Source organism: Dendropsophus ebraccatus, chromosome 1 (assembly GCF_027789765.1).
Source record: "Dendropsophus ebraccatus isolate aDenEbr1 chromosome 1, aDenEbr1.pat, whole genome shotgun sequence".
NCBI classification, from domain to species: Eukaryota; Metazoa; Chordata; class Amphibia; order Anura; family Hylidae; genus Dendropsophus; species Dendropsophus ebraccatus.
Genome location: NC_091454.1, coordinates 7,567,846 through 7,581,484, shown reverse-complemented (window position 1 = coordinate 7,581,484; position 13,639 = coordinate 7,567,846). Strand labels below are relative to the sequence as shown.

General features: G+C 46.7%; 1 protein-coding gene across 2 annotated transcripts; it reads left to right on the top strand.

Annotated features, from left to right (window-relative positions):
* The first annotated feature begins 1,647 nt into the window (after window positions 1-1,647).
* On the top strand, window positions 1,648-10,813 carry LOC138771778 (poly(3-hydroxybutyrate) depolymerase-like). 2 transcript variants are annotated; one of them, XM_069951773.1, is made up of 11 exons: window positions 1,648-1,774; window positions 3,097-3,216; window positions 3,378-3,575; window positions 4,276-4,367; window positions 4,585-4,695; window positions 5,369-5,398; window positions 6,232-6,340; window positions 6,549-6,591; window positions 6,928-7,053; window positions 8,444-8,469; window positions 10,365-10,813. In XM_069951773.1, the coding sequence occupies exons 1-11, from the start codon at window positions 1,657-1,659 to the stop codon at window positions 10,430-10,432; spliced, it is 1,041 nt and encodes a 346-aa protein (XP_069807874.1). In that variant the 5' UTR covers window positions 1,648-1,656; the 3' UTR covers window positions 10,433-10,813. The 2 variants fall into 2 exon arrangements, with proteins under 2 accessions (XP_069807874.1, XP_069807883.1); XM_069951782.1 differs by lacking the exons at window positions 8,444-8,469; window positions 10,365-10,813 and adding an exon at window positions 8,011-8,032.
* Window positions 10,814-13,639: the final 2,826 nt, after the last annotated feature.

Sequence of the window (13,639 nt, the reverse complement as noted above, 5' to 3'; positions counted from 1 at the left end):
TTTTTTTTGGGGGAGGGGGAGAGGGGGGAGGGTATTTGTGCCACAGACTGCGGGGTGAGGCTGGAACCAGGGTTCTTACGGCTTCTGCACTTTTTTCTCATTCCTCTGATTTGCCACTGATCTGTGATGGACTGAATCACTGCTGAGCTGCTGGCCCCGCCCCCGAGGAGTCGGAGGATGGACTGAATGACGCGTCTGATTCCTCCTGTAATGCTGGAGGCCGCCCCTGTACATCTTCCTCCTTAAATAAAGAGATGTGTTCATTTGCAGCACAAATTCTAAGCTGGGGCAGATCTGTGTCATTGCCACCCGAGGGAAGGGCAGATACATCAGGGCAGGGACAGTGACCCTTTGGGGTGGTGACAGGTGATGTTGGCGAGCTCACTGCTCTAACAGGTTAATATGCTCATCCGATGGTTTACACAGTACAGCAATAGATGGAGATGGAGAAGGGGTTACTGATATGGGAGAAGAAAGGAAAGAAACAGCAGCACCACAGCAAGGAAGGGGTTAGACTTAGCACTGAGCTGTTACTGGTGGAAATATGCTAAAGTGAGGGTGGAAGGTGAGTTACACTGCAGCACTGTGGACATACTCAAGGGGCAGCTGCCCAGAGCCTTATGGGGTGGTGAGAGGGAAGCATTGATTTACCTTTATGGAACTGTGTGGATCATCTTCAGCTGACAAGCTCAGTTTGCAGGTACATAGTCCAGGCCTCTCTCTCTATTTCATATGGCACTAGCTCCACCCCCACTTCCTGTAATCTGTCCAGGTCTAGCTGTAACTAGAGACAGATTTCCCCTGACAACAGACAGTGGACTGAAGATTGCAGAGAAGGGAGACTCCTACTGGCCAAGACTTTACTGCTGGGCTTAGGAGTAATTTCTGTTCAGTATCCGAACAAAATTGTGAGATAACTGTCAGTTGATCTATTGTTGGGCTGATAGTTATTGAGTTATTCGGGCACCAGGGTTACAGGAGCGGGGATCCCCCTCATAATGACAGGAATCCCTGCTCTGAACGGGCGGCAGCCAAACCTGGACAGGGAGGACGTCACTGTGTAGGAGCTCCGGGTCACCAAAAATGCCCGGCAGGGAGCCCCTCTCTGGCTGCCCCCCACTTCTTTACAGTGGGGATTCCTGTCATTATGAGGGGAATCCCTGCTCTTTTACAGTAAGTTGTGGCGCACAATGTCTCCTGCTATTCCAGAGGAGTTAAGTGGGGACGCTCTTGCATCAACACTTAACTCTTTACTCTCTGCAGGCTGGAGGTGTGACAACCAATTAAACACATTTACATTGTTTCCTATGGGAGCACACAGCTCGGTTCCTGACATGGACAGAGGTGGCAGCAGAGAGCACTGTGTCACACTGGAAAGAATACACCACTTCCTGCAGGACATACAGCAGCTGATAAGTACTGGGAGATTGGAGATATTTATATAGAAGTGAGTTACACATCTGTATAACTTTCTGACACCAGTTGATTTGAAAGAAGAAATTTTGCCGGAGTTCCCCTTTTAAGCTGGTTGGATGTGGGTGGGGGGGATCAGTCCTCTATGTTTGCAGGGTTTAATCTAATTGTGATATAATGAAGGTCCCGGGGGGTTAATGATTACACATGGTCCTGTACACACCTGCTCAGCCACATTACAGCATGAGGGTATATAACCCGGACCCTGCCACCCGTGGAGACCACCGTCATCCAGCCATAATGGAGCACTATGTCATCCTCTTGGCCTTGATGGGAGTCTGCAGCGGACAGGCACGACTGGGTGAGAACATGGCGGATTATTGTTGTTGTTATTGGCTTGTATTATCTCTCCTTACATATATATATATGTTAGTGTTTAATTATTATCTTCATTATTACTAGGCTTATTTTATTATTTCTATATTCACCATATACTTCTGCTTTTTACTATACTTTACTATATTTACTGCTTTTATTTACAGTATTTGTGGAATTATATTTAATAGTTCTGTATTATGACAAAATAATATATATATATATATATATATATATATATATATATATATATATATATAGTGGTGTCTTGGATTACGAGCATAATTCGTTCCGGGGCCACGCTTGTAATCCAAATCTACTCTTAAACCAAAGCAAGTTTTCCCATAAGAAATTATTGAAATGCAGACAATTGGTTCCACACCCCAAATATACAGATTTTTTTTTTATTATTCTGAATAACATGTAAAACAAATGAAACAAACATTTATAAACAGCAGAATCTGTGATATTATAAGTTACCGTACAGTAGTAGATTGTAGATACAGGATGGAACTGCAGATCCCCATAATGCAGTAGCGTAGTACAACAGGCTAGAATAGAGAAGCAGGGCTGCTGTCAGAGGTTTGTGTGGTCACATGACAGCAATGGGGAAAGGGGTGTGTTCAGCACGGACCAATCAGGACTGACAGACTGCAGGGAGGAATGAGCAGGGCAGATGTGGGCACATACATGCAGCGCTCTCTGTCCGGGGAGAGAGGGGTTACAGCTATGGAGAGATTACCTCCACAGTCCTGTCCCCTGATGCAAGCCCCAGCCTGAAGTGGATCTGCTATGATACGGAAAGTGAGGGAGACTTCCTGGGTCAGAGTACAGGGCCGTAGACCCCGCTATGCAGTCTCTGTCCGCCCTTGTGTTTCCCATCCTCTCCATTCCTGTACAGTAACTTATAATATCACAGATTCTGCTGTTCATTATTTTTGGGGTGCGGAACCAATTGTCTGCATTTCTATGATTTCTTATGGGAAATCTTGCTTTGGTGTAAGAGTGGATTTGAATTATAAGCGCCGTCCCGGAACGAATTATACTCCTAATCCAAGGCACCACTGTAATATATATATATATATATATATATATATATATATATAACATATTACTGGTAATCCAAGGCACCACTGTGTGTATATATATATAACATATTATACTGGTAATCCAAGGCACCACTAATATATATATATATATATATATATATATATATATATTATACTGGTAATCCAAGGCACCACTGTACTATTATTTTCTTCCATTATTCTCTGTTATTATTTGTATTCTTATATCTCCCGTCCTCAGGCTCTTATAACCTGGAGAGTTGGGTGTCGGTTTCGGGCATATCCTCGGGGGCCTATATGGCTAACCAGTTCCATGTGGCTCATTCTGGCAGAGTGCTGGGGGCGGCCATGTTTGCAGGAGGTAATCCAAATTTGTGTGATTTTTATTTTTTTTTTTTCACAATGTTTTTACTTATTTTCATCATTTTTATGTTTCCGCCATTTTGTTGTTGTTTTTTTCTGTCACTACATGTTATACAGCGTATATATAGTGCCCTGTCAGCTCCTCGTATGTCTCCACAGGACCGTATTACTGCGCCATTTGTAATGCGCTGACAGCGACCGGCGCCTGTATGAAGGTTCCCGCCACCATCAGCCTCATCCCCCTCCGGGCCTACACCGACACCTGCGCCACCACAGGGTTAATAGATCCCCTGTCTAACCTGGCCCGGGGGCGAGTATTCATCTTCTCTGGATCTAAAGACTCTGTTGTTCTTCAGGGTAAGATACAGATGAGTCTACTGTATGTGTGATGCTGAACTGTGTATCTAAGCCTAGCATGTGTGATACTTTCTGCAAAGCTGATGTATCTAAGCTCATGAGGTATGGCACTGTCTTCTGAGCTGCTGTATTCAAGTCTACCAGTGATACTTTCTCAGATCTGTATATCTAAGCTTATCATATATGAAACTGTTCAGAGCTGATGTATCTAAGCCTAGCATGTGTGATACAGTCAGCTGAGCTGATGAATCTAAGTCTATTATGTGTGATACAATCTCCTGAGCTGTATATCCAAGCCCTTTATGTGTGATACTGCTGTCTACCTTTTCTGCTGGGGTGGTGTATCTGATTCTATCATGTGTGATGCATTCTACTAAACTGTGTATCTAAGCTCATCATATAGGATACTGTCTTCCAAGCTGCTGTATCTAAGCCTATCATGTCTGCTTGGACAGTGTATCTGATCCTATACTGTGTGATACTTTCTCCTGAGCTGTGTATCTCAGCTTATTATGTGTGATACCATCTCCTGAGGTGTTGTATTGAATCTTACCATATGCGATACTGTCTACTGAACTGTGTATCTAAGCCCCTGTCATATGTGATATTGTCTGATAGGCTTTGTATCTAAGCTTATGATGTGTGATACTTCCTGCAGAGAACATAACACCAATGGACTTAGCCCCCTCTCGTATTACAGGTGTGTCCAAGAAACTAGAGGAGTATTACGCGTCATATATCACGTCTGGATCTATTAAAGCCGTATACAACATTGCGGCTGAACATACAATGGTGAGAGGAGCCGGATCTTTACAATCTATATATAACATAGTGCCACACCCAGAGCTGCATTCACAATTCTGTTATTGTAACTCCCACAATCCTCAGTGCTCCAGCAGATTTTAGCTTTGGTTGTGACTGGAGTACACGCTGTGAGGAGAATTTCCGCCCATGAGGAGCAATGAAAACTTCTAATTGGTCTAATCCCGGTTATTGTGTTTCTTCACAGCCCACTGACAGCTACGGAGGAGCCTGTGGAACCCTGAACAATGACTATATCAGCAACTGCAACTATAATGGCGCCTACGAGGCTCTGAACCACATCCACGGGGGTCTACAGGTAGGAGCTTAGGGGTGGGGTCTGTAGGCAGAAGCTTAAGGGTGGGGTCTGCGGGTGGCAGCTCAGGGGCAGGGCCTGCAGGTGGCAGCTCAGGGGCCGGGGCCTGCGGGTGGCAGCTCAGGGGCGGGGCCTGCGGGTGGCAGCTCAGGGGCCGGGGCCTGCGGGTGGCAGCTCAGGGGCAGTGTCTGCGGGCGGGAGCTCAGGGCCAGGGTCTGCAGGCAGGAGCTCAGGGGCAGGCGTCTGCAGACGGAAGCTCAGGGACGTGGTCTACAGGCGGGAGTTCAGGGGCGGGCGTCTGCAGATGGGAGCTCAGGGACGAGGTCTGCAGATTAAAGCTCAGGGGCGGTGTCTACATGCGGGAGTCTGCAGGAGGAAGCTCAGGGGCGGGGTCTACATGCAGGAGGAAGCTCAGGGGCAGGGTCTACATGCGGGAGTCTGCAGGAGGAAGCTCAGGGGCAGGGTCTACATGCGGGAGTCTGCAGGAGGAAGCTCAGGGGCAGGGTCTACATGCGGGAGTCTGCAGGAGGAAGCTCAGGGGCGGGGTCTACATGCAGAAGTCTGCAGGAGGAAGCTCAGGGGCGGGGTCTGCAGGAGGAAGCTCAGGGGCGGAGAGATGCTGAAACCTAATATTCATGGGTGACATTTATATGCTTGTTCTCCTTTTATTTATCAGAAACCAAGCAGCACAGGACAATCTGGACAGGTAAGCTCATATGGATTTAGGCTCTGTTCACACTGCGTAAAATAACAGCCGTTATTTTCAACGGCCGTTATTTTGAGGCCAAAACAACGGCCGTAGAATTACTATCGTAATTTTATTCCTAGCATGATTATAAACGGGATGAAACAGGTCATTTACTTTAAATACTGCGCCCAGCCCGAGAAACCACTCAGAATTTTTTTTACATCAAAATCAAGTTTAATTCGGCAGATATAAGTTTTACGTTTGCGGCCACATTGAAATCCACGACCGTTGTTGCAGTATTACCGGCCGGAAATAATTGACATGTTCATTTTTCACTGGGCCGTATAAATAACGGCCGTTATCTGATACGTAGTGTGAATTCAACGGCCGTAGTTACATTGCATTACACTCATTATAGGGAACCTCAAAACAACGGCCGTAGTTACATTGCATTACACTCATTATAGGGAACCTCAAAACAACGCCCGTAGTTACATTGCATTACACTCATTATAGGGAACCTCAAAACAACGCCCGTAGTTTTGCGGCGCAGACAAAGGCCGTTATTTTACGTATTGTGAACATAGCCTTAAAGGGGAACTTTACTTTCCATAGATGCAATATGATCAATTAATTGGGATTGGACAAAATCCTACATGTCGTCTGTCCCACACACTGGACAAGACACTAGACACGCCCCTGCTCAGAGTGGGTGTGGCTTACAAATATCACAAAATTTAGGAAATTTTAGGACCCAGTGAAATCGGTGTGTTCCCTACTGTAATGGCAGACATATTGGTTGTCACCCAGAATAGAAGGATTATGATTGGTGTTCTTTACTTTATTCGCAGCTGATCACATTTGACCAATCAGAATTCTTCAATTTGGCCCCAGCTATCACCTATGGGATGGACACGGCGGGCTACATGTATGTTCCCACAGCGTGTAAGAATGGAGCGAGTAAGTGCATTAAAGGGGCAGACCCTAAATTTTAAGGGCTTGTCCAGGATTCAACACGTCTACTTACATCCAGAAACGGCGCCACTCCTGTCCGTAGGTTTTGTCTGGTATTGCACCTCCACCTCATTAAAGTGAATGTGGCTGAGTGAGATATATATCACCGTGAGATATATACCAGTGTTTCAATCCTGTGTGTTATTCGTTGCAGGGTGCAGGCTCCACATTGCGTTCCACGGTTGTCTCCAGGGCAGGTAAAACCCTAGTACCGCCTCTCATGACCTTGGCCTGGGATTTGGGGACGCCATAGAAATCAGAGATGTTCCTTAAAGCCCCAGGGCCCCCATGGACTATCTACGATGGGACCAGTGACACCAGTCCACAACCATTATAATTAGTGCTTGCTCTGGGGTTGTCATGGCAGCGTCCGCAGACTTCCTGTCATGTGACCTCTTCTGCGCTGTTTTTCTGGTATCCTGGAGCCCTCCTTTATCTGTTGGGGTCACATTCTTTAATCTATAATGGACGAGGCCGGGCCGGTGGGCATTCTCTGGTCATCTCCACCTGACTTGTGTCCTGTTGTTTGGCAGAGAGAAGGTCGGGGACAAGTTTGCCCGATACGCCGGATACAACCAGGTGGCTGATCTGAATAACTTCATCATCATGTATCCTCAGGCCAGAAGCATGGTCACCAACCCCAATGGATGCTGGGACTGGTAATTGTAGAGCCGGAGCCATCCAGGACTCCTCATCCTCTCCTTCTGTCTCCTCCTTTTCTTCTGTCTTTGGCTTGGTCTCCTCTTCTCGGTCTCCTTTGTCTCTTGTTCTGTGTGGTTTATTGGGCTGGGCGCAGAATTCCAAATAAATGACCTGTTTCATCCCGCTTAGAAACAAGCTAGGAAGACAAATTATACAACGGACGTAGTTTCACAACTAGACCGTATGGCTATGTTTCTACGGCCGTAGTTTCAGACGCACATGTCCGGCCGGGTAAAAACAACGGCCGTAGATTTACGTAGTGTGAGCATAGCCTTTAGTGTTTTTATCTTTACTATCTTACTTAGTTCTTCTTCTTTCTTCTTCTCCTTCTTCTTCTTCTCCTGTCTTTTTCTTATGTCTTCCTTATCTTCCTTGTTGTCTTCCTTTCTATCTGGTCAGCCATTGTTGGTCTGTCTCTTTCCTTGTCCTCCTCTTCACTGTCATCTTTATTCCACCTTGCCATCTCTTACCTTGTCATCCTTATCTTATTGTGTCTTTTTGTCTTCTTCTATATTGGCATCTTCTTTATCTTCTTGCTGTCTTCGTTTCTCTGTCCCTTTCAGCTTTTTCTTCTTCGCTGTCCTCTTCTTCATCATCTTCTTCCTTGTTGTCTTCCTCTCTATCTGGTCAGCCATTGTTGGTCTGTCCCTTTCCTTGTCATCTTCTTCATTGTCATCTTTATTCTACCTTGTCATCTTCTTCATCTTCTTGTGTCTTTTTATCTTCCTCTTCTATATTGGCATCTTCCTTATCTTCTTACTTGTCTTCTTTCTTATACTTTTAGCTTTCTTTTATTTCTTTTTTGTCTTCCTCTTCTTCCTTCTTGTTGTCTTTCCTTTCATCTGATGTTCTTTCTTCTCTCTGTGCCTTCCAGCTTCCTTTTCCTCACTGTCTTCTTTATCTTCTTCTTACAGAACTTCTTAAGGTGGACGTACACCTATATAACTGATAGCCGAATGATCATACAGCCGTCAGTTATGTCTCCCGTGCCTTCCCCATCCTCCCCATAGATAGGCTGCAGCTTATCTCTCCGAAAACAAAGGGGTCGGGCAGTTTTTTTCCATCCCAACCCTCATCTCCACCAACACCTCTGGGAGAGCCCCATACTCTTTACCTTCTTCTATCTCTTCTTTTTCTGTTCTTCTCCTGTCTGTCCCTACTAACTTCCTCTTCTTCACTCCCATCTTCTCCTTTGCTTCCTTCTTCTTAGTATTTTCTCCATTGTTCTCACCTCCTTCTCCATAGTCTTCAGTATTGGTTGATACCCAGTGTCTGTAGGACTCTTCAAATCTGAAGGTTGCTCGGAGGCCGAAGCACTAAGTAACTTCTACCTTTGGTGTTTTTCAGGTGGGGATACACTGGCATAGCCTATGGTAAGACACCTGACTATGGTAAGACACCTGACTATGGTAAGACACCTGACTATGGTAAGACACCTGACTATGGTAAGACACCTGACTATGGTAAGACACCTGACTATGGTAAGACACCTGACTATGGTAAGACACCTGACTATGGTAAGACACCTGACTATGGTAAGACACCTGACTATGGTAAGACACTAGGCTGTGGTAAGACACTAGGCTGTGGTAAGACACCTGACTATGGTAAGACACCTGACTATGGTAAGACACCTGACTGTGGTAAGACACCTGACTATGGTAAGACACCTGACTATGGTAAGACACCTGACTATGGTAAGACACTAGGCTGTGGTAAGACACCTGACTATGGTAAGACACCTGACTATGGTAAGACACCTGACTATGGTAAGACACCTGACTATGGTAAGACACTAGGCTGTGGTAAGACACTAGGCTGTGGTAAGACACCTGGCTATGGTAAGACACCAGGCTATGGTAAGACACCTGGCTATGGTAAGACACCTGACTATGGTAAGACACTAGGCTGTGGTAAGACACCTGGCTATGGTAAGACACCAGGCTATGGTAAGACACCAGGCTATGGTAAGACACCTGACTATGGTAAGACACCTGGCTATGGTAAGACACCAGGCTGTGGTAAGACACCAGGCTGTGGTAAGACACCTGACTGTGGTAAGACACCAGGCTGTGGTAAGACACTAGGCTGTGGTAAGACACCAGGCTGTGGTAAGACACCTGACTGTGGTAAGACACCAGGCTGTGGTAAGACACTAGGCTGTGGTAAGACACTAGGCTGTGGTAAGACACTAGGCTGTGGTAAGACACCAGGCTGTGGTAAGACACCTGACTGTGGTAAGACACCAGGCTGTGGTAAGACACTAGGCTGTGGTAAGACACTAGGCTGTGGTAAGACACTAGGCTGTGGTAAGACACCTGGCTGTGGTAAGACACCTGACTGTGGTAAGACACCTGGCTGTGGTAAGACACCTGGCTGTGGTAAGACACCTGGCTGTGGTAAGACACCTGACTATGGTAAGACACCTGGCTGTGGTAAGACACCTGGCTGTGGTAAGACACCTGACTGTGGTAAGACACCTGACTGTGGTAAGACACCTGACTATGGTAAGACACCTGACTGTGGTAAGACACCTGACTGTGGTAAGACACCTGACTGTGGTAAGACACCTGACTGTGGTAAGACACCTGGCTGTGGTAAGACACCTGGCTGTGGTAAGACACCTGACTGTGGTAAGACACCTGGCTGTGGTAAGACACCTGGCTGTGGTAAGACACCTGACTGTGGTAAGACACCTGACTGTGGTAAGACACCTGACTGTGGTAAGACACCTGACTGTGGTAAGACACCTGACTATGGTAAGACACCTGACTATGGTAAGACACCTGGCTGTGGTAAGACACCTGGCTGTGGTAAGACACCTGACTGTGGTAAGACACCTGACTGTGGTAAGACACCTGACTGTGGTAAGACACCTGACTGTGGTAAGACACCTGACTGTGGTAAGACACTAGGCTGTGGTAAGACACCTGACTGTGGTAAGACACCTGACTGTGGTAAGACACCTGACTGTGGTAAGACACCTGACTGTGGTAAGACACCTGACTATGGTAAGACACCTGACTATGGTAAGACACTAGGCTGTGGTAAAACACCTGACTATGGTAAGACACTAGGCTATGGTAAGACACCTGACTATGGTAAGACACCTGACTGTGGTAAGACACTAGGCTATGGTAAGACACCTGGCTATGGTAAGACACCTGGCTGTGGTAAGACACCTGACTATGGTAAGACACTAGCCTATGTTCTCTGCTTAGGTGACTACTAAGAAAAAGATTATAATCCCGCCATGATTTCTTTCCAGCCACCAAGAACTCCTTCCAGGTGACGGGGGTGCAGAGAATGATGCTGAGAACTATGGGACAATACTAACAGAGCGACAGCCCCCACTGTAAGGAAGACCCCCGACCAGGACACCGGGACCTCACTGCATTTTCAGCTACTGTAATAACGATTCCTCCGTGACCGCCATCCTCCCTCTCACCTCTCGGAGAAGGTTGTCTCTGCCGACCCCTTAGGGTTAATACTTTCCTCGGAGTAACATACATCACAATTTCGGGAAGTTTTTGTACAATTTGTTTAAATAATTGTAAACTCCGGTTTCATTGCCTTTACTTTCTGTGTTGATTTACGGCTGTAATATCCCCCGGTAATAATGTTATTGTATATTCTTTATCCGTCCTGTGTCACCGCAGTCTAAGCACTTTACTCTTGACTCTGGCACTTTACATCAATAAAACATGCAAATCCTGATTTCTATTGAGTCGGTTGTGACACGTATGGGTGAAACACGTTTGCAGGCAAAAGTCGGAATCCTTCCCTTTTTCTTTTCCACATAGCCAGGGCAGAAGCTACCAGAAAAAAACATTTTAGGTCCTTTCTCCAGCACATATAGTAGTTAGGCCCCTCTCTGCCCCCATATAGTAGTAAGGCCCCTCTCTGCCCCCATATAGTAGTAAGGCCCTTCTCTGCCCTCATATAGTAGTAAGGCCCCTCTCTGCCCCCATATAGTAGTAAGGCCCCTCTCTGCCCCCATATAGTAGTAAGGCCCTTCTCTGCCCTCATATAGTAGTAAGGCCCTTCTCTGCCCTTATATAGTAGTTAGGCCCCTCTCTGCCCCCATATAGTAGTAAGGCCCCTCTCTGCCCCCATATAGTAGTAAGGCCCCTCTCTGCCCTCATATAGTAGTAAGGCCCCTCTCTGCCCTCATATAGTAGTAAGGCCCCTCTCTGCCCCCACATAGTAATTAGGCCCCTCTCTGCCCCCATATAGTAGTTAGGTCTCTCTCTGCCCCCACATAGTAGTTAGGCCCCTCTCTGCCCCCATATAGTAGTTAGGTCCTTCTCTGCCCCCACATAGTAGTAAGGCCCCTCTCTGCCCCCATATAGTAGTTAGGTCTCTCTCTGCCCCCACATAGTAGTTAGGCCCCTCTCTGCCCCCATATAGTAGTTAGGTCCTTCTCTGCCCCCACATAGTAGTAAGGCCCCTCTCTGCCCTCATATAGTAGTAAGGCCCCTCTCTGCCCTCATATAGTAGTAAGGCCCCTCTCTGCCCCCACATAGTAGTTAGGCCCCTCTCTGCCCCCATATAGTAGTTAGGTCTCTCTCTGCCCCCACATAGTAGTTAGGTCCTTCTCTGCCCCCACATAGTAGTAAGGCCCCTCTCTGCCCCCATATAGTAGTAAGGCCCCTCTCTGCCCTCATATAGTAGTAAGGCCCCTCTCTGCCCCCACATAGTAATTAGGCCCCTCTCTGCCCCCATATAGTAGTTAGGTCTCTCTCTGCCCCCACATAGTAGTTAGGCCCCTCTCTGCCCCCATATAGTAGTTAGGTCCTTCTCTGCCCCCACATAGTAGTTAGGCCCTTCTCTGCCCCCACATAGTAGTTAGGCTCTTCTCTGCCCCCACATAGTAGTTAGGCCCCTCTCTTCCACCACATAGTAATTAGGCCCCTCTCTTCCACCACATAGTAATTAGGCCCCTCTCTGCCACCACATAGTAATTAGGCACCACTATGCAGCCCCCATATAGTATTAGGTCCCTCAATGTCCCCATGTGATAGTTAGCTCTCTCTGTGTAGCTAAGCCCCCCAGTAGGAAGTATCTCCCTAGTAGGTACTCCCTCCCAGGTAGATATACCCACCAGTAGGTAATATCCTCCATGTAGGTGGTAGCCCCCTTTTAGGACAGCCTCTTTAAGTACTCTCTTCTTACAAAGTACATCTCACCCTCTGAAGCGTTTCGTCCACGTTCTTCTAGGAGGGTGAGGTTGTAGGGGAGGGGTGGCTTTAAATAGGTCAGCTCAGGACTTGATGGCCAATGGAAGCACTACAACGCCAGTGGCAATAACCATGCCTTTCCGTAACGCATTGCGTCACATTACCGAGGGTGTCACATGGTTCAACGTCTGTGACGCAAATGTCAGGTGTAGGAGCAATGCGCAAAAGTTGCGCATGTGCAAATGAAACTTACAGTACCAGCGCCCATCTTATAAATAGGGAACTGAATCCTGTAACCAATAATGGGGGCGGCCATCTTGTTGTAGCCAAAACAGATGGTAATGGCGAGAGTCAATATAAAAAGGTCAGAGCACATCATAAGGCCTTATCATAAGTGAAACTTGTGTGTGTGTATGTATATATATATATATATATATATCTCAAGCATTATATATTTCATGCAAGGCCAAAAAACCATTAAAGGAGTTATCCAGCGCTACAAAAACATGGCTACTTTTCCCTCTACTGTTATCTCCAGTTCAGGTGCGGTTTGCAATTAAGCTCCATTTACTTCAATGGAACTGCGTTTAAAAACACCACCCAATCTGGAGACAACAGTAGGGGGAAAGTGGCCATGTTTTTGTAGCGCTGGATAACCCCTTTAATCTAGTTTGACACGCCACCGACAGCAACATCCCCCCTGCGGACAGGATGGTGGGATGTTGCTGTCGATGAACCCCATACTCATTCTTACTTGGCAGATCACCGCCACCGACAGCCCCCCAACCCCCCATGGCAAATGCGTACATATAAGATACAGTTGTCAAAGACTATTTAAAGGGATGGCCACTTTATAGTAAAATTGTTCAGTGTATAGTATTATCAAGTGTACTCACTGTATGTACTGACAGCAGCTCCCTGTACTCACTGTATATACTGACAGCAGCTCCCTGTACTCACTGTATGTATATACTGACAGCAGCTCCCTGTGTACTCACTGTATATACTGACAGCAGCTCCCTGTACTCACTGTATGTATATACTGACAGCAGCTCTCTGTGTACTCACTGTGTATACTGATAGCAGCTCCCTGTGTACTCACTGTATATACTGACAGCAGCTCCCTGTGTACTCGGTGTATATACTGACAGCAGCTCCCTGTACTCACTGTATATACTGACAGCAGCTCCCTGTGTACTCACTGTATATACTGACAGCAGCTCCCTGTACTCACTGTATATACTGACAGCAGCTCCCTGTGTACTCACTGTATATACTGACAACAGCTCCCTGTGTACTCACTGTTTATACTGACAGCAGCTCCCTGTGTACTCATTGTATATACTGACAGCAGCTCCCTGTG

Excerpts from the sequence above, each read along its gene's own strand:
- LOC138771778 (XM_069951773.1), top strand. The coding sequence starts at position 1,657 with ATGAGGGTATATAACCCGGACCCTGCCACCCGTGGAGACCACCGTCAT. Across the intron at positions 1,775-3,096 it reads CAGCGGACAGGCACGACTGG|GCTCTTATAACCTGGAGAGT; the intron begins GTGAGAACATGG and ends TCCCGTCCTCAG. Across the intron at positions 8,470-10,364 it reads ATACACTGGCATAGCCTATG|CCACCAAGAACTCCTTCCAG; the intron begins GTAAGACACCTG and ends ATTTCTTTCCAG.